This window comes from Musca domestica, unplaced genomic scaffold (assembly GCF_030504385.1).
Source record: "Musca domestica strain aabys unplaced genomic scaffold, Musca_domestica.polishedcontigs.V.1.1 69, whole genome shotgun sequence".
NCBI lineage: Eukaryota > Metazoa > Arthropoda > Insecta > Diptera > Muscidae > Musca > Musca domestica.
Window position 1 is genome coordinate 726134 of NW_026712380.1, and position 25699 is coordinate 751832.

At 35.4% G+C, this 25699-nt stretch overlaps 1 protein-coding gene across 15 annotated transcripts in view; it reads left to right on the forward strand.

Annotated features, from left to right (window-relative positions):
- LOC101898430 (inositol hexakisphosphate and diphosphoinositol-pentakisphosphate kinase) overlaps positions 1–25699 on the forward strand; it is a 53230-nt gene that overhangs the window by 18928 nt on the left and 8603 nt on the right. For 7 of the 15 annotated variants that reach the window (XM_059129863.1, XM_059129862.1, XM_059129864.1 and 4 more), the window contains 14 exons: positions 2304–2504; positions 2571–2802; positions 4700–4854; positions 4919–5006; positions 9078–9294; positions 12236–12517; positions 12579–12764; positions 12829–12932; positions 15182–15350; positions 15412–15609; positions 15673–16606; positions 16667–16747; positions 17476–17719; positions 23009–23842. In XM_059129863.1, the coding sequence (XP_058985846.1) occupies positions 2337–2504; positions 2571–2802; positions 4700–4854; positions 4919–5006; positions 9078–9294; positions 12236–12517; positions 12579–12764; positions 12829–12932; positions 15182–15350; positions 15412–15609; positions 15673–16606; positions 16667–16747; positions 17476–17719; positions 23009–23842 (3892 nt within the window). In that variant the 5' untranslated portion in view covers positions 2304–2336. The remainder of the gene's footprint in view (positions 1–2303; positions 2505–2570; positions 2803–4699; positions 4855–4918; positions 5007–9077; positions 9295–12235; positions 12518–12578; positions 12765–12828; positions 12933–15181; positions 15351–15411; positions 15610–15672; positions 16607–16666; positions 16748–17475; positions 17720–23008; positions 23843–25699) is intronic. The other 8 variants (XM_059129860.1, XM_059129851.1, XM_059129850.1 and 5 more) reach the window with 7 other exon arrangements.

Consider the following 25699-nt stretch of genomic DNA (forward strand, 5'->3'; position numbering starts at 1 on the left):
TGAATGAAAGTGTTTGCCTTATTTCTGAGATAAGAAAAGTTAAATTTAACGCTACTTAAAGTCAAATAAGTTTTTAAAGAGAAAGTCTTCCATAGATATAAGGCATTTTATAGGCGTTCTATAAACAAATGAGATTTTACAGGTCATCTAAAAACAGAAGAAGTTAACAGACCTCCTTTGAATGTATGATAATTTACAAAGAGTAGTGAAATAACTGACTGACTGAGAATCAACGCCCAGGCGAAACGGCTTAATTTTGCACGGGGGTCGGTCTTGATACGTAGGCTGGGTTTTTTAAAATACGTACTAAAGAGTACGAAAAGTACTAAAATGTAATAAAAATGAAATACGTTGTATTGGATAAACGGACTGAGCTGATGGAGTGCAGTATAGAGACACAAAAGTTTTTTTTTTTTTAGGAATTCGAACTTTAGGGTTACAAAAATTCCTAAAATGGTACTAAACTTCTGAAACGGTACGATTAACTAAAAGCTCGAAATTTGGTATGAGAATCAAGGTTGGAAAGATTTGTGCGGTGTTTTGGAAATGTGTTCTGACTTTTTGAAATTGTACTAAATTTGGTATTGGGCGAAAGGTTAGGGCTAGAATCCTAAAATTTGATATTGAAGATTCTGTTGATATCTGGAATTGAGATATGGAGGTGGTTTTGGAAATGTGTACCATAATTGTACGAAGAGTACTAAATTTGGTCATTTGAATAGAGCTGAAATCATGAATTTGATATTTAGATTACCGATGGCATCTGTGTTCGAGATTTGGCTGTGGTTCGGAAATTTGGTAAAGGGTGAAAGATTGGGGCTGGAATTTGATATTGAGACCTCTGTTGGTAAATGAAATTGAGATATGGAGGTGGCTTTGGAAATGTATAATAAAATTGTAAGAAAGTACTAAATAGTACTAAATTTGGTATTGGATGAAGAGAAATTTAATACTCGGCTCTCTGTTGGTATCTGGAATTAAGATGTTTGGGTGATAAAATCGCACGAAAAATACTAAAAAGGACTAAATTTAGTATTACGCAGGATAGTTTAATATTGGGTGAAGAAATAGAACTAATATCCTGAAATTTGGTATTGCGATAGTTGTACTAAATGTAAGTAAATTTGGTATTGGGTGAGTGTATAGAGCTGGAATCCAGAAATTTGCTATTGAGATTCTGTTGGCCTCTGGTTTTGAGATCTGGTGGTACTTTTGAAAATGTATACCAAATGGTACTAATTTTAGAATCACTGTTGTTTTCTAGGGTTTATATATATCCTCCTTGGTAAAGTTCATAATGAAAGATTTTGAAGACATGTAAAAGGTAAATGTTTTCCTATTAGTCCTTCTAAACGAAGAAAAAAATTCAAAATTCAAAATTTAGTACGGCGGATTAAGTTTTAATTTAAAATTGTCAAACTGGACAAATTGTACATTTTGGGTACTACACGGACTATTGGAAGGAATCTAAAAATTTAAGGTGTGCCTTTGGCTAACGAAGCAACGGACACTTGAAGACAACTTCCAGAACTTCTGTAGATGGAGGGCTTTGGACAGGCCTTCTACAGGTAATAGACCGTATATACAATCCTTGAACGTCTTCTATCTTAATATCTTCCATGGGTATAAAACCTACTGCAGCTGTTCTATAGAAGACCCTCTAAGTGGGACCAGCAGGAACATCACCAGTCTAAATATCATTGACACTCGGGTATTTAAAACTCTCTACACAGACTCGCTGACTGCTTATTAAAGTGCAAAAAATGCTTCCTAATTTAATGTATAGAGAAGTGGACATGGTCAAAATCATCATAGAGTTTTACGCTGATCAAGAATATATATACTTGGTTGGGTCTTAAATGATTATTTCAATAAGTTACAAACGGTATGAGGAGGTACGATGGTAGGTATAAAAATATTCTTTTCTTGATTGCATATTGGGGCAGGTTATGAAAATCCCTCTTTCTAACTGGTGGTTAATTTCTATTGATTTTGTTTGGCAAACGATTGTTCATAGGTTTTTTTTTTGCTTATTGCAGTATGGCTGTGTTACATAAATATTACCGCATTATGATATTCTTTCAATATTTTTTCTACTGTATTTTAAAAATAAATTCTAGCATTTGTTATTGTGTGTGACATTGACAAACCAGAAAACAAATTGAATTTTTTTCATTTTTTTATTTCGTCTTCTAAATTTCCTTCAAAAGCACGTAAAATTTACAGCTTGCATTTATTTATGTCGCTAAAACGTTTTACATTCTTGGAATATTTAACATAAATTTCTTCAAATCTATTTCCAGGGCGACACCGATTTCTGTGAAAGTAATGACGGCATGGATTCCGATGCCAGTACATCTTCAAATACCGGCAAACAAGTGGTTGTGGGCATTTGTGCCATGGCCAAGAAGACACAGTCAAAGCCGATGAAAGAGATCTTGACACGACTGCAGGAATTTGAATTCATTAAAATGGTCATCTTCGAGGAAGATGTCATTTTAAAGGTAAGCGTATTTCATTTTAAGTTTAATACAATTCACCTAATATGCTTCTTTGTTTTGTTTCCCCAGGAACCCGTCGAAAATTGGCCAATTTGTGATTGCCTCGTTTCTTTCCATTCCAAGGGCTTTCCCCTGGAAAAGGCCATACAATATGCTCAATTGCGTAAACCATATGTCCTCAACAATCTCCACATGCAATATGATATTCAAGATCGTCGTCGTGTCTATGCAATATTGGAAAAGGAAGGAATTGAAATACCACGTTATGCGGTATTAGATCGTGATTCACCAGATCCAAAACGTAAGTATATGACAGTGAGGATTTGCTCAAGTTTGGTGGATATTTTAAAACAAGTTTTGGTAGGAAGTTTTTGAACTTGATTTAAAGCAATTATTTCAGATATTTAAAAAAAATATTTTTTAAGAGATACTCAGAGCAATAATACTATAAGAATACTCGTTTGAAAACCGATAGAACGACTAGGCGTATATTTTTTTGACAGTTTTAGTGGTCCATTGATTAGCTTTGTTGAATTGAATTTTTGCAGAAACAAATGTTTATATATTTCTAAAACATTTTGGATATTTTTTGTATTTTAAACAATTTTTAGAGCTGAAATAATCGCGGTTTTTTTAAGAAAAAATTTTGAAAAACTTTTGATGCAATAATCGTTGGTTAGTTATGAGTATTTTTTGAAGGTCTATCAGATCAATAATCGCGGAATTTTAAGATTATTTTTGAGCCACTAGTCATTCATTAGAATACTTTTTTCCACGTTAAGATTGGAATTTTAACCATATTTTTCCAAGGCCACTAGATATACATAATTTTAACAATAATTTGTCTATAAGTGTGTTTTTTTCACGAGATTTCCCAACAATCGAGAATTTTTTGAAAATATTTTGGAGAGGTCTGTCTGAGCAATACAGTATCCACATAACGGAAACTCCAGATGTTTGGAATTTTGATGATTTATGACACATTTTTTAATAACTAATATTAGCATTTTAAGAAATTATAATGAATTTTCGAATGACCTGAGGAATATTTTGTGAGGGTAAAAGGTGATTTTTTTAAGAATACTTTGTGTCATTTCAACAACATAAAATCTGCCTATAACTAATAATTATTAGACCCTCAAAACAATTTGGTATTTTTTAGTGCCAACCTTGCTTTCCAAAATACCGCAGACACAATAGTCCAACGGATTGGTATCATTTTATTTGTTCACAAACTGCTGGACAACGAATGTTTTCTCATCGGAGAAAACCAAATTTGGCAGTTCACCACTTTCGGCTCTTTAGCTCTTTTGAGTCTATTTTCTTTCTGTTGCGGTGTAAGTTCTTGCACTTTTTGAAATTTCACTGGCCTTACCCCGAGTTCATTTTTCAATATTTGCCGCTGCGACGCGGGTTTCGATCAAGTCGCTTCTTTACTTTTCGAACCATTTCTGCTGATGTTGCTGTTTTCTTCCGTCCACTTCCTTGACGTCGGGCTACGCTACCAGTATCACGGTAATGAGCCATGGTACGAAACACAAAAGATTTATTCACATTTAAATGCTGGAGTACTCTAACGATATCCACTTGTGGTTTTCCAGCCAAATGTTCCAGCCACTATCCATCATGCATAACTTTTCAATAACTTTTGCACGCTTGTAAACAATATAATGGGCTGTCACTGGAATAAATTTAACAGCTGTCGGACGAGTGGCTTAGAAATGAAAGCAGTCTGAAGTTGGTTGCAGTTTTTATGTTACCTCACGCATATTTTAACATTTTCTAAAAATTAACACATATCTCATATAGAGTGAAGGAAATAACCAATATAGTCCGAACCTGGCACGTCGCAAGTTTTACATCATATTTATTTAGGTGCGATACGAAATGGACAATATGGACCCATTCCTTTGGAACCTACTCCATAGAGGGCCAACAATTTGTATAATCATAACAGAAGTCAAAATATATTTAAAAATCGAACATTGACTGAGGTTATACATCTGTCGACAAAACCGACTGATACTTATTAACTTATTTAGAATCTTTTTGAGGCCATGCATTGACAGTTATCGAATTTACATTTAATTGTTTCTTCTTTTCTGAGGTCCATCTGTAGTTTATTTAATTTTTCTGATTCAATTGTGATATAATTCAAATTTTAATCGCTTGTATTTTACTTGTGTTTGTATTTCCAGAACATGAATTAATCGAGTCCGAGGATCATGTTGAAGTCAATGGTATTATATTCAATAAACCTTTTGTTGAGAAACCCGTTTCTGCTGAAGATCATAACATTTACATTTATTATCCAACTTCGGCGGGTGGCGGTAGTCAACGATTATTCCGAAAGGTTTGTCTAATTTAGTATTACTCTTAAACAACTTTTACAAAATAAGATAATTTTTTACTTACAGATCGGTAGCCGTAGCAGTGTTTATTCACCTGAATCTCGTGTTCGCAAAACGGGTTCATTTATTTATGAAGATTTTATGCCCACAGATGGTACGTATTTAATGTTTTTTACATTCTTGTTTTTAATGTTGTTTTCTTTTTCTTTATTATTTTTTTATTTGTGTTCGTTTTTAAGAAGAACAAAACAAATTGTCAGACTTTGTTTCTTAAAAACTCTGTTTTTTTTAACGAAATAATTTATTTTTTTTTTCAAATGTTTTTTTTTAATATTCAATATTTTTTGATTTTAAATGACAATATTTTTTTCAAGTTTTATTTTTGTGTTCTTTTTGTATTAATCACAGTTTGTTTTTATTCTTGAATGTTGCTTTGATTATTTTAAATGAAGCCTCAATTTTTTAAACTTCAATTTGCTTGTGATTTTTGGTTTATTGTTGTTATTTTTTTATTGACTGATTTTTTCTAATACTGTTTTACTGCTAATTAAAAGTTTTGAATTACAAACGAGTTTCTAGTCTACTATCGTTAACTAATGTTTTTTTTCTGTGAAGAGAATTGTAGAACTGTTCTACTTGCTTTGTAGGTAACAATTTCCATTTCTACACTTGGCTTCAACACCATACTCATTGTAGTAAAATAAAACGGCATTCTCACCATTTCCACTGCTATAATTTTTCACAAAAATATCATCCAAACAAATTCGTTCATTCGTGATGTGTTGCATCTTTTGAAAACATCTTTTAACCTTCAAACTTTCCTACATTTTAATGCATTTTGTTCAAAAAGACGACTTCAGTGTTCCGTATATAACTGGTCTAAAACTAATCCTTTTGTAGGAAGAGGAGCCCTATCCACCACATGAAAGTCTGGGTAGCTCCCTTGGATAAGTTCGATACACTGCCGAGAAGCTCTCAGTCTGCGTTCCCGCAAGTCTGAATACTTCTATATTATTAGGTTAGGTTAAAGAATACGCGGTTGTATAAACAACCATTCAACTCGGAGACTTAATGGTTCATTGTGTTCATCATAATTTAAGAAGATAGAAGAATAGAATCGAGAGAAAAGAAGGAAATGGATAACGGATTAGTCTCCTGGCTAACTGAAGAATGACTGCTGGCTCAATGTCGTAGAAGGAGGAAAAGTCTGGCAGAATTTGCTTACCCAGTAGCCTCTGTCTCATTCCTATAAGAGTTGGGCAGTGGCAGAGTAAGTGCTCACCCTTGTCCTTGATCTCCATTCGGAGTTCACCGGCCAAATCTTTTGGAGACATTACATCCCCTTCAAGTTAGCCAGTTCTGTTGAAATTTCCCAAGATTATGCTTATATAGTACTTGTATTTGCCAACAGCTCTATGGCCTTCCTGACAGCAAAGATTTATGCCAGAAAAGCGCTACAGTCGTTGTTTGAAGGATCGTTGGATACTCAGACTTTCACAGTACACTCCAACTCCCGTTCCACTTATTTATATTATTTAGTGCTAGTATTCTCGGACCATATTTACGCCAGAGGACAATCTAACGCCTTTCAAAATGTCAGGCAGATCTTTTTGTCTGTACTCTTCGCTTTGCCCTGTCACTCTCGGTGCGCTCCAAGAATTAACTGTTAATACAATCGGAGTACTTCTTTCGAGCGTTCGCACCATCGTTTGCAATGTTCCCACATTTTCCTCTTATGCTACTCGACCCAATTGTTGAACTCTAAGACCCTGAGATAAGTGGAGTGGAGTCGTAGTGCATGGTCATTCACTAGTCTTTCAAAGTAAATAGTGAGCGGATACAGCTGTGAAGGTGTCTTGGAAAATTATTAAAAATGATTAGGAAGTCCCTGAATCGATGATTAATGAACCCTTTGGGGAATTAGCTTTCCAGTAGTTAAGGATAGCTCGACCATCAGAGGTTATTAAATGGGTGGATGTGTTAATGGACCCGGATAAAGGCAGTTTATCTGATCAAAGAGAAATGGCGGGTTGCCAGATCTAGTGAAACGTTGGTTAAGTCAGGGAATTTTCAAAAACTTTTCTCCCCAATCCACTCTACAGGGTGAGATAAAAAACTGCAACAAAGTCCATCGCCATATTTTTTTAAATTTTATTGAATGAAAGCAAAAAAGGTGATCGACACTTTGGTATTTTTTAGTGCCAACCTTGCTTTCCGAACTACTCCAGACACAATAGTCCAACGGGTTGGTATCCGGAAATTTTGGTGGCCATTGTGCGCTGGAAATGAAGCGAGGAATCTAATTTTGTAACCATTTTTGGGTGGCGCGTGCTGAGTGCGATGATGCCGAGTCCTGTTGGAATGTACAAGGTCTGCGGTCGGCATGGCCGGCGCTTGAGTTCAGGTTGCCAACCGAAGGTGCACATTTTCAGCTGTAAACACGATTATTTTGTTAGTTTACAAACTGCTGGACAACGAATGTTTTCTCATCGGAGACGGAGAAAACCAAATTCGGCAGTTCACCACATTCGGCCAAGCGAAGCAAATCCTTAGCTCTTTTAAGTCTATTTTCTTTCTATTGCGTTGTAAGTTCTTGCACTTCTTGGAATTGAAATGGCTTTACCCCATGCTCATTTTTTAATATTTGCCGAATGGAATATTGCGATATGTCCAGCTCACGAGCCATTTTTCAGCCACTGCGACGCGGGTTTCGATAAAGTCGCTTCTTTACTTTTCGAACCATTTCTGCTGATGTTGCTGTTTTCTTTCGTCCACTTTCTTGACGTCGGGCTACGCTACCAGTATAACGGTAACGATCGATGGTACGAGATACAAAAGATGTATTCACATTTAAATGCTGGAGTGCTCTAACGATAGCCACTTGTGGTTTTCCAGCCAAATATAAAGAAATCATACTATCACGATTTAATTCTATCATGAATAACTTTTTTCCTGGAAAATAAGTAGTAGTCCCTTAACTCAATTAAAGTGGATCCATTTCAAAAAATCTCACCATCTTGAAATTACTCACATAGCTTGTCTATTCGACGTTGCTTCTATACCCAGTATGATTCCACATAGCAACGTGTAAATTATTTAGGAAGATAAGTCTTTTGGAAAGATAGGCTTAATTAATTTTCAAAATTGAGATCTGGAGCTGATCCTTTATTGTGAGGCATTCTGTTGTGACATTGTAGATTCCTTCCCTTTTTTTCTTATTTTATTTGATCCAAAATTGGTACAGGTCGTGGTTGTATCGGATTTTACATTTTTTTGTACGACTTTCATACCGAATTAGCCGTTTGTTGTGTTTCGAAAAGAATCTTATCTTCTGGTTTTTTAAAAATTTTTAAGGTTTTTGAAAGATTTTCAAACCGAATTAGCAGTTTGTTTTGTTTCGAAAAGACCCCTTTCTTCTGGCAATATGAGTCCATTACTTTACGGCATTTTTCATCTTGATGCCACTGTGCATTTATCATTATAAATCATTCCAGCATTCTTTTCATTCTTTTACATGTTTTGCTTATTCTGTTTTTTTATTAGTTGGTTTGTTTCTTAAATTTTCTTTTTATAGTTTGCATGCCATTAACACGACCTTGCTTTTTTATGAAAAATCAATTTTTATTTATTAAAAAAAATATATTCTAACAATTTCTTATTAAAAAATATATAATTATTAATCACAATTAAATAAAATCAAAATTATTTTTTCCATATCAGCGGCTGAATAAACAAAAACATTAATAATAATTAAAAATATACAAAAACTCAACTTTGCCCCCCAAAACTCATTCTTTCACAGTCTATCGAAACGTATATTCAGAAATCATTTGCGAATAAAATAAAAATGTCCTGCCTGAACGTTAAACGAAATACATAAGTTGCGCAAACAGTTTGTACACCCACTCTTGCTGTTGTTGTTGTTCTCGTTATTTTGATGTTCGTAATGAAAAAAGAGAAAATGAAAAAGAAAAACGCAATTTTTTAATAATTTTTAGTTTTTTCTTTCTTTTCAAAATATTCCAAAAAAAAAAAGAACTACAACATCCTCAGATATCCAATACCTTTGTTTTTTTGGTTTTTGAACACCCAACCCCAAAAATACACACCCACACCAACCACTCTCCTTTACTAGTTAACCGAAACCAAAGATCACAAAAACAAAATCTTAAGAAAAAATAATTGAGATTTTATATAACAACCCGGTATTACTTTTAAAACGTAGTATATTTTCCAGGTACCGACGTTAAGGTCTACACCGTTGGCCCGGACTATGCCCATGCTGAGGCACGGAAAAGTCCCGCACTGGATGGGAAAGTGGAACGTGACAGCGAAGGCAAAGAGATTCGTTATCCGGTAATACTTAATCATGCTGAGAAGCTTATTTCACGTAAAGTTTGCTTGGCTTTCAAACAGACCGTTTGTGGATTTGATTTGTTAAGGTAATATGAATATATATTCTATTTATATTTTTATTTGGAGTTAATTATTAGTTGGAGAAGACCTGTAAATACGCTAAACACGTTTTTTGTTATTAATATCAAAATATATCCTAGCTTTGTTTTATAAATTCAATATCATTATCGCTTTGCTATAAAAAAAGTTGCTAATTTATGGCTCCGAATCAAGGCTTACAATTTTATGATTATCAATCGTGAAAATAGTCCTAATTGATATCAAAGTATTTATTCAAGCTTCATTGTATTATAGCATTCTCGTCCAAAATACCCTTTTCTATAAAAATGATAATTTATGTTTTAAATTCAATTATTGACGGAGGCGTAAAAGGTTTTCATATATAGATCACAAATATTTTATTTTTCACCTATATGAGATGGCCATTTAAAAGAATTGAATTTGAAGATAATCTATCTATATAATCTATCTATATATATATCTATATATATATTTTTCATATTATCCATCAGGAAACGCTTCCTCCTGCGATAAATTTGATTTAGCTTGAAATTGTTTTTTTTTTTTCTTTCATTTAGATTTAATATGTTATTTGGGAAACTTGCTGAATGCATAACGCATAGGCAGCTTTTTATAAAAGGCCCATAATTTTATGAATCTTAGCTTTCAATGCTATTATAGTCCAAGTTATGCTTTGCTTTAATAAATTTGTTAATTTTTGGCTCCTATTACAGGCTGTTAATTTCTTGAGCATGGACTTCAACAAAATCATATAATCGTAAAAATAATTCTAATTGATATTAAAATATTTGTCCTAGCTTCGCTTTATCATTTCATTAGCATTTTCCTCCAAAATGTCCTTTGTTATAAAATATGCTAGTTTATGTCTTATATTCAATTATTGGCGGGCCCTAAATGTCTTTTTAGTTAAATGAGACCCATAAATGGTAAACTTTATATGTGGAAGACCACTTGAAGCCGTAACATATGCTCGTTTCTAATCGGCTTCTGCTTCAATATCAAGATTTAGGAAATCAGGTGCTCTAATGGGCTGTGGAGTAAGTTGGGTAGGTTTAGCAGGACGATTGAAGAGATGAAACGCATTATGCGTCAAAACGGCTTTGGTTTGTCTAAGCAGCCAACGTTCTTCAGTTGCGATAGATGGAGGTGGCCTCCGAGGATGGTATTCATACTGTAATTGTTGATAGGATTCTTGATTCTGCAGATGTTGACAGGCTTCATGATATATTGGCTCTCTGTTATAGCTTTCGACCTCTCTCCTCAGATCATGTATGTCCTTCCTAGCACGCCTGGGTGGGGTAGTAGTATCCACCATATGATAGTTTGGATGACTCCCACATTGCATGATGCTGACGTATGGGAACCAGCACATTCAGCTCTGTTGTCATCTCTACAGACCATGTGGTAAAGGTTGTTCCCGTTGATTTTGTGGTGAATATTTTCATATTCTCGCGTGGTAGTAGGTGACAAGCTCCTGGAGATAGGTGATCAAACTTACACATAGGTCAACAGCAACACGGCCCGTTGTCATGATCGTACAATCGTTCTTCACGTTACGATCTGTATGCCGTCTGGAGCGCGAGGAAAGTTAGAAGTTAAAAAGTTTCGGAGATATCACCCCAGAGGTTAAACAACTTCGGAGATATCACCCCAACTGCCTGTTTTACTCTATGGGGTTTGGACTTCTTGCGCTGGAATTCCACATACGACTGGTGTCCGCATATATAGTTAATTATCGGAGGGTAATTCCATCTACATCAGCAAACAGTATGGCGTGGTTGACTGTAACAATTGCCTTTTGTAGGACAAGGCCTACCCACATTGTTCAATGACACGACTTATTCTGATTTAATCCTCGACTGCATGTGTGAATGTGGCGTGCAATGCTGTTGTGGACGGAATACTTGTTGATGATTGGCAACTGGACATTTGTCTCTCATGCTGGGGAGGAGTGAAGCCTCAGGAGTCTTTGCTACTGGTGACAAAAGTTATTAACTTCGTTAAACGTGTCTGCTGTCCTGTAATCCTTATTCTCAGGGTGTGAGAGTGACTTAACCGTTACACATAATTTATTTATATCAGTCCCAATGTCGCAACCCTTCAGATGGTCTCTTATGCTCCTATACCAAGCGATTGACTTCCACAGTAGGTTTTGGAACAACGGAGGTCAACAGGCCCATTTGCAGTCTTTCTGCCTCTGTAGGGAATTTTGGTCTTATTTCGGGTATTCGGCAAACAGGTTTATATACCAATCGGGCGCCGATTTCATGATGTCGCGGAATTTCTTGCAGTGACCTGTTATCATTCCCACCACAAGTTTTGTTTCAGATTTCGCCATTGAGATAAACGACATTATTCTCTTTCAGGAGAGTGGCCGCCAAATTAAGTGAGTTATTTTACCTTCCCGCGGGGCGATGTTTCTTTATCATTCGAAAGATGTAGCATAGAGGTGTCTTCAAAGAGTGAACTATATCTATGTCACTTTACTCGGATCCCCGTCCTGCTTAATTATCGCTGGAAGATTTGCTTTTTGTTTTGGATTTGGATTATGGATCCTCCTCTGACTAAAAATTCGTATAAAAATGCCTTATAACAGTTTCGGACGATTTCGAAGATATTCGGGTCAAAAAGTTCCCTTTTTTATATAAGCCCAAAAATATAATTTCTTTGTTCAAATTCAATTATTCAAAAAATTAGCTGCATACCCTAGCCGAATAACAAACGACGAATCCTGTGCCATCATTTTTCAAATAACGAATAAAGTAATAAATTAGTGAACATCAATAAACTAGTTGTTCATATTTTTTCATGAATTTTTCAACCAATACCAGAAAATAACAATACAAAATGTATATTTTACAAAGAAATGTTTGTCTTGTTATTGTATACTTTCTTTAACTATTTTTTTGATCAAAATTTTACTCTATTATTCTCTTTTACTTTTAGAGCAAATGGCAAATCGTTTGTGTGCGATGTAAACGGTTTTAGTTTTGTTAAAAATTCCAATAAATATTATGACGATTGTGCAAAAATATTGGGCAATATGATACTGAGAGAACTTACACCCACGCTGCACATTCCCTGGTCGGTACCATTTCAATTGGATGATCCACCAATTGTGCCAACAACATTTGGTAAAATGATGGAACTGCGCTGTGTTGTGGCCGTAATACGGCATGGTGATCGAACGCCTAAACAAAAAATGAAAGTTGAAGTTCGGCATCCAAAGTAAGTCTTTAAAAATAATTAGAAATATAAGTGATATTTAAAATAAATTCTCCCTTTTCAGATTCTTTGAAATTTTTGAAAAATATGATGGCTTTAAAAATGGCCATGTCAAATTGAAGCGGCCCAAACAATTGCAAGAGATCTTAGACATTGCCCGTTTTCTTTTGGCCGAAATTGAGACAAAAGATAATCCCGAAATTGAGGAGAAGAAAAGTAAATTGGAACAATTGAAAAGTGTTTTGGAAATGTAAGCGTAAATATGGTGCAATAATAATTTTTTAAAATCTTAATTTGCTTTTTTTTGTTTCAAGGTATGGCCACTTCTCTGGCATAAATCGCAAAGTACAAATGAAATATCAACCCAAAGGCCGGCCAAGAGGTTCCAGTTCTGATGACGGTAATAATGTTAAAAATTGTATGTATAATTTGGTTTTATTTATTGTTTTGATTGTTCACTATTTCATTCTGAAACTATCTTACAACAGAACACAGCCAGACACAAACGATGCACGTTTTCGTTTTCCAATTGCACGTTGCACCTTTATTAACTTTTAGTACCTTTAATTCGACATTTTAATTCAACTAGGATTTTTAGAAGATTGTTCTATATATATATATATATTGTTCATTTGACGCAAAGTGTAGAGTAATAGTTACTTTCAGAGGGCGTCTAAACAAGAAAGATTTTCTGTAGGTATTCTGTATATATAAGATGTTTTGAACGTATTCGGTACATGTTAGATCTTCTGGAGATTTCTTATAAAAGGATATCTATATATACCTAAAAGTATCCACTTAAATGACCATCTACAAGCCCTGTTTATATTGGAAGATTATTTGGAGCTGTTCAATACAGAAGTCTTCATATACACAGTACTACTTACAGTCTACACCCAAACTATAATTATTGTGCATTAAGGACATTCAGGATCACTGATGAAAAATATTTTCTTATATCGTTGCAATGTAGACATCGTGTATTGCCTAATTTCATTTAGGTGTCCCCTATTAAAACCCTGAACTTCACAAAAAGATGCACCAGAACTCTGTCCTCCTATCTAGTAGCCATACTGAAATGTTTGCGTTTTCCCACGAGCACTCATCCGCGAGAAGGCAAGTCCTCCAACCATCGCTTAGAAGATAATTTAACTCATCTGAAGTTCGAGTAAGCTTGGCTAGTCCACTATAAGATATTATCGTGTCGTTTCAGCCACTTTAACCTGCTTGAAGAATAACTTCTGGTTCTGTATCGCAGAACTAAGGCAGATCGTGTGTTATATGTTATCCCATAAGCCTAACCATACACAGAAGAGAATTGAACAATTGTAGAGCAAATCTTTGACTGTTTCAGTCTTCTCAACGTCATCAAACCCTGCAGTAGACAGTGTGGTCGTCGCTCCACTTGCAATTTATGGCCCTTACATTGCAGTGAGCTGTAATGATTCTTACCATAAATTTTATATCAGCGACCTTGTTTTCATTCTGCCAGTTTTGTTGGACTAGTGTTTCTCTATAATTTAAAAGAAATGTAATTGAATGTGGAGCCAGGAGGGATCTATATACATATCTATTGATTCGGATCCTCATCTTGCAGATTCATTTGCTGATTTATTGCCGAATATTTTGCGAATTCCAGGAACCCAATAAAGCTTGATGGACGACTTCTTCTAGCGCATTCCTACACTTCAAATCAGCCATAAATATAATTGAATTCGAGTCCAATACGAATTGAGGCGCTTTTTTAAAATTCCATTGCCCTACAATCGCATCTTGACCAAATGGTCGACACAGTTTCAGCTCCTAGAGTCCCTTAACACACTTGGCTTCCTGTTTCTCTACAAATAGACCTAAAGGCTTTAAATTATCTAGAGTGTCCAATGTTCGGTAGCAATAATTATTTTTCCAGACATTATCACGACTGCCGCGCGCTACACATATTCTAGTCGAATATCCGAAAGTGAAACCAAACATACCAATAACCGAAGATAAGATCGAAGAGGTGCAGCTGCTGTTTATCGTCAAAACGTCGGGACTCCCGAGACCAACAAGGCAGTGGTTTTCGGAACGACTATAATATATGTTCCCTAGGGGTTACACGTAGGCTCTCTGTATCCTCTTCTATTCAAAATTAATCCCTATACTTATTAGGACTATCTGGAAATATTTCATTCAATTTTCAATTATATCATCTTTTATATCCTGAATCGTCCATACACTTTTAATTATGTTCTTGATCAGAAACTAAAACAAGATACACAATATTGGTAAACTGAAAATGATTCGTAATGTTTAAAATTTTATATTTTTTTAATATAATTACAATATTTAAGAAGCAAGGAAAAATCTCATTTAGCCTTGAAGGAATCTCCCTTCCATATTTTTATATCGGTCAAATGTTTTATACCAACCACAAAAATTCCATTGACATTTATGATCAAAACTTCCCCAATTAAGAAAAAAACAATTTTGGGCAAGCTTTGGTAGCAGTCCGGCGATATTTAAAATCGTCATGTAATTGTATCATGATTTAATGTTATAATAATATAGATGAAGAAATATTTTCAGTATACCAACTAAATACACATATTTCCTAAATATCTCTAAATAACTCTTATTTCCAAGAAACAAATCTAACATATCCGATTTTTCTCTTACCATATAAAGTAGACGCACCATCAGAGCCATCCTTGGTTTTGATATTGAAATGGGGTGGTGAATTGACTCCAGCTGGTCGCATACAAGCCGAGGAGTTGGGACGTATTTTCAGATGTATGTACCCAGGTGGACAAGGTCGCCAAGATTATTCGGGAACTCAAGGCTTGGGTTTGCTAAGGTAATTCATTAATTTATACATAACAGGAATATTACAATTTTTACATCGTCAATTTATTTAGATTGCATTCAACATTTCGTCATGATTTAAAAATCTATGCTTCCGATGAGGGTCGAGTTCAAATGACAGCGGCAGCCTTTGCCAAAGGTCTTTTGGCATTGGAAGGTGAACTTACTCCAATTTTAGTACAAATGGTTAAGAGTGCTAATACTAATGGTCTATTGGATAATGATTGTGATTCAAGCAAATATCAAAATATGTAAGCGTACAATTATGATTTCCCCTAAATTTGTTTTAATTATTAATTAAACTTTTCTTAAAGGGCCAAAAATCGTTTGCACGAACTCATGCAAGTTGATCGCGAATTCACAGCTGAAGATCGGGCCGCCATTAATCCCAACAATAGCATCTCCATTAATCAAGCCCTGGACTTTGTTAAGAATCCCGTAGAATGTTGTAATCATGTACACAGCTTGATAAAAGAACTTTTGATCATAATCAGCGTTAAAAAAGATGATCCCAAGACCAAAGATGCCATATTGTATCATGGTGAAACATGGGATCTAATGCGTTGTCGTTGGGAGAAAATCGAAAAAGATTTTAGTACCAAATCGAAACTTTATGATATCTCTAAAATTCCTGATATTTATGATTGTATCAAATATGATTTGCAACACAATCAACATACCTTGCAATATGATCAGGCTGAGGAATTGTATATTTATGCCAAATATCTAGCCGATATTGTTATACCGCAGGAATATGGTTTGACAATGCAAGAAAAACTAACCATAGGTCAGGGTATTTGTACACCCCTGTTGAAAAAAATCAAATCCGATTTGCAGCGTAATATTGAAGAAGTCGAGGATGAATCGGTGAATCGTTTAAATCCTCAATATAGTCATGGTGTTGCCAGCCCGGGTAGGCATGTACGCACTCGTTTGTATTTCACCAGTGAAAGTCATGTCCATTCATTGTTGACGGTATTACGTTATGGGGGATTATTGAATGTTCTAACCGATGAACAATGGCGTCGTGCCATGGATTATATTTCCATGGTCTCCGAATTGAATTATATGTCACAAATTGTCATAATGCTATATGAGGATCCCACAAAAGATCCTACATCAGAAGAGCGATTCCATGTTGAGTTACACTTTAGTCCGGGTGTAAATTGTTGTGTGCAAAAGAATTTACCACCTGGACCAGGATTTCGACCACATTCACGCAATGATTCGGGCACATTGAAAACATCGGTAAGTTGCGGAATTTTAAATAAGATTGGGGTTTTTATTTTGGTTTTCTTTTTAATACAGACTCATGAAGAATGCTCAAACAATCCCTCGCGCATAGATGAGGAAAATGATACGGATGAAAGTCCAGTCAAAACTCATTTGGTAAGTATATTTTAGTCTTATAGTGGGTTATTGTTTTTAAGAATAATTTTTAGGGACTTATATGTGTAGATTTTCAGAATTGAATACGAACCCTTTTGAATTTTACAATAATCGATCTGAATATAAAAATAGCTCCAATATATATCATCGTATTTCGGTATTTTGATGATTTTAGCGACATTATTTGCCGGAATTGTTTCAAATTTAGTATGCGGAATGTATACTACAGCCTAAGACAGAAAATTGTCGGTGCAGCTCCACGTCTTCGTATAGCCTACATATCGGTATATTCCGATATTCGGTATTCTGATGATTTTAGCGACATTATTCAGCGGAAATGTTTAAAATTTGGTATTTGATGTTCGTAGTGGTCCACGTTTTTGTATAGCCCCATATAACGGTACCTCCCGATATTCAGTATTTTGATGATTTTAGCTACATTATTCACCAATATTTGATTTCAAGTTTCGCATTTGAATATTGTAATGGCTTATGATAAAAGTTCCCTATGCAGGTTCACGTCGTTGTAAAGACCCAAATATAACGGCTACATTCGGTATTTTTAAGTTTTTAACAGGTTTTTTAACGGTATTTAATTTTTTTTTTGGAAAATTCGATTCAAATGGTGGAGGGTATTAAAGTTCGGCTCAGCCGAACATACATTTTTTTACTTGCCAAACTTTTATATTAAATTTTCTCGAATTTGTTTATTCCTTTTATTTCCATAGATTTCTCCCGATGGTTTTGATTGTGAAATACGACATTCCAAGTCGAAACCCATACCGATTGGGTCTCATCACACTGTGGCTGGACATGAGGCTATGGATTTGGCAAAGCGTTTGAATAAGGAATTGGCTTCACAGCAGCAACAGCAAACCAAACAAACGGGTTCATTGGAAGCCAATCGGCCCATTAGCCCTGATGGTGAACCACGTTCTCGTAGTTTTGAGCAAAGATCACAAAAATCAAAAGGTATGTTCTTTGAATTAGCTGTTGTTTTTGGTTATGTTTCGTTTTTGATAATTATTATTTGCCCTTTCTTGCATAGACGTTATGCTTTCGTTAGTTACATTTTATTTTTTTAATAATTTAGATTTTCTTTCTTTAACAACAAATCCCTAACTTTATTGTCTAATAAACATGCGGGAGAAAGTTGTAATTAAAAAAATGCATGACAATATGGGGTGTTTTGGAAAATTAATAGCCAACAGCAGGTTTTTTTTATTAAATTTTTAGAAAAAAAACATAACTGTGGTTTAAGGCTTCAAAAGTCATAAATTCAAAAGAATAGTTTTTAAATTGTATAATATTAGAATGTAAAATATCGGAGTTAAAAATGATACACATTTCAAAAAACAAAGTTCAGGTTTTAATTGTGAAGAAGTATATTTATGCGAATATGAATAAAAAAACTACGGACCTGTTTCTTTATGAAGATAGGAATGTAAATAGGGGTAAAAATTATCATTTCTCATAAGTTTTTAAAATTTTGGATTTAAATCAAATTCTTAAAACCAATTTAAACTGGACTGTATAATAAAAATGACCCATTTACATTGTGCTGTTGGCAATAATAGAAGCGAGACGAAAGAAGGATTTACAAATTTGTTGTTAACCCAAATTGTTATTTGCAAAAAAGAATTTGTCCATGTAAATATGTCTTTGTGAATCCCTACTTTCATAAATAACAAGGGTACTAAACTTTTATTTAACCCAAGGGGAATTCTTTTGATTTAGTTTTTTTTTTTTAGATTATAACTTTAATATTAATTTTTTCTAATACAAATTTTCTTTTTATTTAATTTCATTTGATTTATGTATATACAAAATACGACCTCTCTTGTGTTTTGTAACATAAACGAATCTCTACAAATCCAATCCAACAAACAAACAAAAAAATCGAATTTTTTGTGAACTTTCAAAATGAGTTTATATAAGCATCTGGTCGGGAAATTCCGTGTATTTGGCTGAAATATATTATATTAAATTGTGATGTTAAATTAACTACTGACAATACAGTTCCTCTGAATTTTCGGCCTATTCAATCCTTATAAAAGTTTAGCGTAAACTTTTATTTGAGATAAATGCATTGTGTATTGCCAGTAGTTAAATTAACATATTTACTCTTGCTGTGTATCTTTCAAATTCAAACGACAAATTTTTGGGAGCAATAATTTTGGATTTTTTTATTCAGTATAATTTTTAGAAAAAATTAATGTTTTTTCTTTGGAAAAGTAAAAACTAGTTGAAATGTGTTTTTATAACACAAACATATCATCTATTAATATGAATTCTAAAACGTATATAATCCCACAGTAAAAATTGTTCAGGAGAGCTACTACTTGTGTCTGTCTCTTCTATATCTTGATATTTTTGGAACTTTTTAATCGTCAATATAAAATGTTACATATTAATTACATTGAATTAATTTGAATTAATATTATAATATATTGAGACTGTGAGATTGTAGAAAGAGAGGGGAGAGAAAACGAAGCAGAAAGAGAAAATATTTAGCGGTAACGGCTAAGGTTCAGAAAACGAAGGTTTACCTTGTCTACTCCATAACACTTATAGACAAGGTAGCAAGATTTGCAGGTTCAGTGTCCGAGATTTGTTAATGTCCACGCGAAGAACGAAAACAACAGCAGGGACTCAACTCTTCCGCATCCTCACATTGTTTATAAGTCGATATCATCGTCCCCCAGTGCGTAACAATTTATATATTACCACAATTGCCATTTTTACCTACGATATACAGTGAAAGTGTTGGGATCTTGTTTATCAAGTTGAGAAGACCGGCTACTTCGGCATTAAAACCTCCCATCATGCCGAATCTTCGCAACTTCATTCCTAATGGAATGTGTCAATGTAGTAGTAGAGGACCTGATTATCAAATTAACCCTAGGTGTAGTTTGCAGATGGGATATATCGGTCCACTCCTTCTAGTACCTTCCCCACAAAAGATCAAAATTTTGAGTAGCCATGAAGGTCCTATAATGCGAAAATAACGTCCGAATTTATCCAGACTTTTTTAAAGATGATAGAGATCGCACGTTTTCTTCTGGTACCTCCCACACACAGGGTTCAATATATTGAAAAACAAAACGCTTAAAAAAAGAGAAATAAGCATCCAAATCGCTTTAAATTTCACACTGTCATAACTTGCGAAACAAGTCGAATTTATGATTTCGCAAAAAATTGGATATAAAAGTTCGATTTCCTTCAAATTTTGCACATACCAATATTTTTATTTTCCAAATCTGAACCATTGTAATATTTATATCAGTCTTAGTTCAGATACGAATTGGTCAATATTGGCCAACTGCTTCGGAACCTCTCCCATAAAGAGTCAACAGTTTGAATAATTATAACTCAAGGCTGGGTGTATACATTTTCGTACATTTCGCTCTTAGAATAACACTTTGGTCCATTGTGTTTATCCTAGAAAAAATATAATTGTTGCCGATAGAATAGATAAAAAAAGAAGTGTTTATAGAGAGAATTATATTTAGTAGGAAGGTCTGCTTAGCCAGGAATTCCTTGTAGCAAATTTGTAGATGATGATGGGATCTATGTACTCTTCGAGTACTCTAACTCACGAGTAAAATCGAGTAAGACGGAGCTCGGAATAAAAATTATATCTCCTTGAAACATGTTCTATTAAAATAAATCATTCTAGCATCTAAAGGGTCCGCCAAATACTTATTTTTATGAAAATTAAAAAAGTTACCAATATCCTCCTCCATACCGGTTCAACGCAAGGGTAAAACAAATTATTTTTTTAAATCAGAGATGGGCAAAGTATTACCATTCATGAAATAAGCACTAGTTGAAAAAATTATGATTTTTTTTCTACTTTTTAGGTTTTTGCTCGTTTACCCTCCCATATTTTGTGGGGAAATTGATTTTTTCACATTGTTTAAAGCAGATAAACTTTCTATTTAATTAATAAAATAAATACTGAATACAAAATCCAAAATTATTTGATATATTCTATGAATTAACAATAATAGGGACCCAAAAAATCACTTTTCAAAAACCGTGTTTCCAAAAGTGAAACAAATCACAAAACTTTTTGCATGCCTGTAAAAATGTTGTGTTAATACTTGTTGTTGATTTATATACTTCCTAAGTTCTGTAACATCACTTCTACTACTTCTTCTTCTAAAGCCATAACCTTACTAATAGAAAAATGTACATTTCACCAAAGAAATAACTAGCCAATTAAAAAAAAAGAAAAAATAAAATAATTGCTTGCTTTGTCTGCCTGCCTGTTGATTTCTACTTCATTCGTCCTTTTCTTCTTCTTCAATGTGTTGTGTGCGCTGTACAACAAAAAAATCTTAACACCATAATTTTGTCGCTCAACTAAACCATTCACGTTTCACATACTACCACCATATGGTTGGCACAATTCTATTGTAAAGGTATGCCTCAGATGATGGAACACGGATCCAGTTTCGATTTTATTGGGCACAAAAAAAAAATTTGTTACAATTCGAATTTCGAATATTTCCAATTATAGTATCTATTCCAAATTAAGCTGTGAAGAAAAAATTTTTTTTGTCAGATTTAGAAATCTTAATAATATGTAAATAGTAAATCAAATATGCCAGATTTTTTATGACTCCATCTTCCCAGCTCAGTATGTACTTTGAAATAACCAACATTTGTTTCTTTAAGGACAATATTTTGAAACTTCTGTAATTTCATACCCCAAAAAATTTATTTTATGGACGAGCAGAATAGGGAAGCTACGTAATTTCTGCTCTTTACCAAAAAACCGAATTTTCTTTTATGGAAAAAGTCTATCTCTTTTAAAACAAGAATAAAACTGAATCAATATAATTTTTCTGTAAAAAAATTCAGGTTAAAAAAATTTTATTTTTTACCGCAGAAAAAGATGCATACATTTTGGCCTCTACCTTTACAATATTGTTTTGTTCCCTGAGCCACCACCAATCAGCCGGCTACTCACTCGTTCCAAAAATATGTTCGCCTAACCTTAAAAACGAAAATGTTATGCATTATTGTTGTGTCATACCTTTAAGTTTATGCCATATAAACATTTATTAAACGTAAATCTACAATTTTTTCGTTTATTTTCCAACAACAACACAACAACAACATTACATTTCAAAACCTTCTGACCCAAAAATAAAATCAAACAACCTGTCTTATCTCTGTGAATGCCCGCCCGCCCACTGCCTCTTTTAATATTCGCTTCATTCCTTGCTCTGTATGTGTGCGTGTTATGGCTTAAAGCTGATTCGCCTTGCAACGACGCCCCCATTACACCCTCTCCACCCCCAGCTCATGTCAAAGAATTCAAAGAGATTTTAACATCGCGTCCCAATACTAACCTCAACCAATCTTGTTTTCAAATACGTGTAACCGATAATCTGACCTTCTTTAAAATCGATTCTTCCACCAATGAGTTGCCTTTGTCGGAAATAGATTTCTCCCTCACTCCTGGCACGCCCGAATCCCATAACATGTGTACAGCCCACAAATCGCCCTCGCCCAGTAGTCAAATGCAAAAGAAACAGGCCCAATTGTTAACCATGCGACGCATGGAAAGTGGTGATGAGGGAGATTTTATGCACAAGCTAAGAGAAATAAGACGTATGTCGCCATTGGCCACAAATGAGAGGCCTTTGACCTGTAACTGTTCAGGCCATTTGTCAGCCACTCAAGAGGAGCTGGTCCAACCCCATGCCCATTCGAAAAGTGAGACAAATCTTTGTGACATGGGTAACTATACAAAAATATCCAGTCCTCCTTTGGCCATAAGCAATGTTTCCTCATCGTACGACTGTCCCACATCCTTTGAAGAAGAAATACAAATCTCATCTTCGGCCCCAGCCTCTTTGCTAAGTGGTGAATTTCTTACGCCAGCAGCCAGAAAAAGGCACATGAATAGTTTGAAGGCCCCAGGCGGTTCGCCCACAAATTCACCCACCGCCTCCACCCTAGAATTGTGTGAGGCTTTGGATAATTCCAACAAACATTCTTCAACACAACATAGCAACAACAACAGTAACAACAAGCATGCCCAAAGTCTACAACAAAATCCCCAAATTAAACGAAAAATGTCCAATTTAGTTGCTTCACAATCGGCACCGGTTATTGCTGAGCTAAACTCCTGCAGTCCCTTTAAGTTTCCCACAATTAGTAGTTTTAGGCAATTCGATCCGATTGCTGAAAATGCTCCGGCCTCTAATAATACTGCATCATACAATTTAACTAACCCATTTCAAGAATTGGACATGGATCTTCTACCCACCACCAACCAGCCCCCCAATTCCTCCTCTTCTAATCAACTAACAGATGACCTGACCCCAGCTCACCGACCACATCATATGCATTATCATCACCATATACATCATCACCACCATCATCATCATTATCACATTCATCCACATGCGGGTCACTATCGTTTATATAGTTTGAGTTCAAGACCCTCCACCATCAACACCACCAGTACCACCAACACCACTAATCCAAGTAATTCTTCTTCTTCAAATCTACTACTTTCTGCTTCCCATGATAATGATATTGATCTAAATGAAACTAACAATGATGAATTTCCCATTTCCTCTGCTTCCTTTTTCCCCACAACAATAACCATAACAACGACCACAAACACGTTGCGTCCCACACCTCCTTGCATAACCATCAATGACGATCATACACCATACAACAACACCCATGCCCCATCGCCATATAAAAAACTTCAAAAAACCATTTCCCTTGACTATTCCTCCACTCCCCCCTCAAACATTTTTGATAATTACAATGACCATGAAAATAACGCCACCACCGACCCTATCATATCCTCCATTATCAACAATCCTCCTATTACTGATACCACTACAGATAATACTGTCACTTCGACATCGTCGTCGTCATCGGTATCATCCAGACGCCAAAGACACAGTATTGCCGGCCAGATGTCTTATATGAAAATGTTGGGATTCGGTGGTTTTAGTAAAAAGATGACCACAAGCGCCAACAGTCTATTCAGTACAGCGGTAATAAGTGGCAGTTCATCGGCTCCCAATTTGAGAGATATGATCCCGGTATCATCGTCGGGTAAGTACTTTATTTTGTTTGTTGTAATGTATTTTAAGTAAAGAGTTTCCTTGGACATTTAAACTACTGATATGGAGAAGACAAATAAAAAAGTCCTTGCTGTAAGGAAAGTACTTAAGGGCCACTAAGGGGAAAGTAAGGAGAAAACAAATTAGCTCAGGCATTTCAGTGCTTCAATGGATGTCATGCAAAACTTGTTTATATATACGTTCAGGGTTTTGATTATGTCTCATATAATGGCAAAACCATATTTTAGATATTGAAAGACCTTTATAAAATTTTCCAGCCGATTTTCATCATGGCAAAGGGTGTGCAAATTTGTTCAAACTCAAATAACTGTTTCTAACCTTAGTCATGGGATTTCAAAATGCGCCTCATCGAAACAACAGTTTCAGACCCTTTGTACGCAATCAGTTTCAGGAAGTTTGGAGTCGATTTAGAGATGTCCGTTTGTCTGTCTGGCTAACTGGTACACATGATGACCATCGATGAGAGATTAGATCCAATTTGGAAATTATGAACGAAAAACATTACCTCACAGAAATCATAATATTTGTATCGGTGCTAGGTTAGGTGCGAAAATAAACAATATTGGTCCACTTCTTCTAGTACCTCCCCCACATCTCAATGTATATACATATGTTCGTGTTTCTGTGGGTTGGCAACCTGTCATTTGTCCTTGATTAGAGCATCTCCCCAAAATTATCTCAAATAGCTGCCGTCCGATTTCCTAACCTTTGGCCAGAATTCAGAAAGTTCACCAACCCTCGCTTCAGAACTGTCCACACCTTCCGATGTTCGGGTAACAGAAAGGGTTTTCCCGAGATATCATCAGAGCTGCAGCCACTCGTTATACACCTGCTGCGAACACCCGAAATTAGACCAAAGTTCAAAGCAATGGCAACGGGAATTGACAGTGGAAGTCAACCGGTTGGTACAGGAGCATAAGAGGAGAAGGGGCTAGAGAAAATATGGGTAACGGTTAAGTCATTCTCAACCACTCGGAAAAACGATGATAGGACCGCAGTCACGTTTAACGACGTCACAGTTACTGATCCGAAGAGGCGCGCTGGCCACTTTAATCGACAATTCGTCGAGCACTCCGAGATTGATAGGGCTTTTCTTTTCGCCGCGAAGGTACCACCACACTTTACGATGGATGATGTTGCGAAAGTCATCAGAAAGCGTTAGGTCCGGATGGAATTTCAATGGTTTCAATGTTGAAACAGCTGGATACGCCGAGTATCTCACTAAGTCCTCAACCACATCATTCCCGAAGCCTGAAAAATTCTTTGACAATTCGTTGAGCACTCCGATGTTGATAGGGTTTTTCTTTTCGCCGAAGAGGTCCCACCACAATTTACGATGGATGATGTTGCGAATGTTATCAGAAAGCGTTGGGTCCGGATGGAATTTCAATGGTTTCAATGTTGAAACAGCTAGATATGCCGAGTATCTCACTAAGTCCTCAACCTGTCGTTAGCCACCACATCGTTCCCAAAGCCTGAAAAATTGATAGGGTGGTCCCGCTACTGAAGTCAGGCACAGATGCCAACAAACTCGAGATATACAGTCCAAATTCGATTTAGTAGTCAGTAGCAAAGACCTTGAAGCTTTACTCCTCCCCAGCCTCAGTGGGAGCTATCCAGCTCCGGATTCCGCCCACAACAGCATTGCATGCCATATGTGTAATGCTGAACAAAAATCTTCCCTATCGCCTACTTCTATGCGAGAAATGCAAAATTATCCGCCACTAAGTCACATTCTTTGCCACATGGTCTGCGGAGATGAGAACACAGCTGAATGTTTGCAGCTCGAGGTGTACATTAATTCCACCACTAACTACCCCAAAACCCC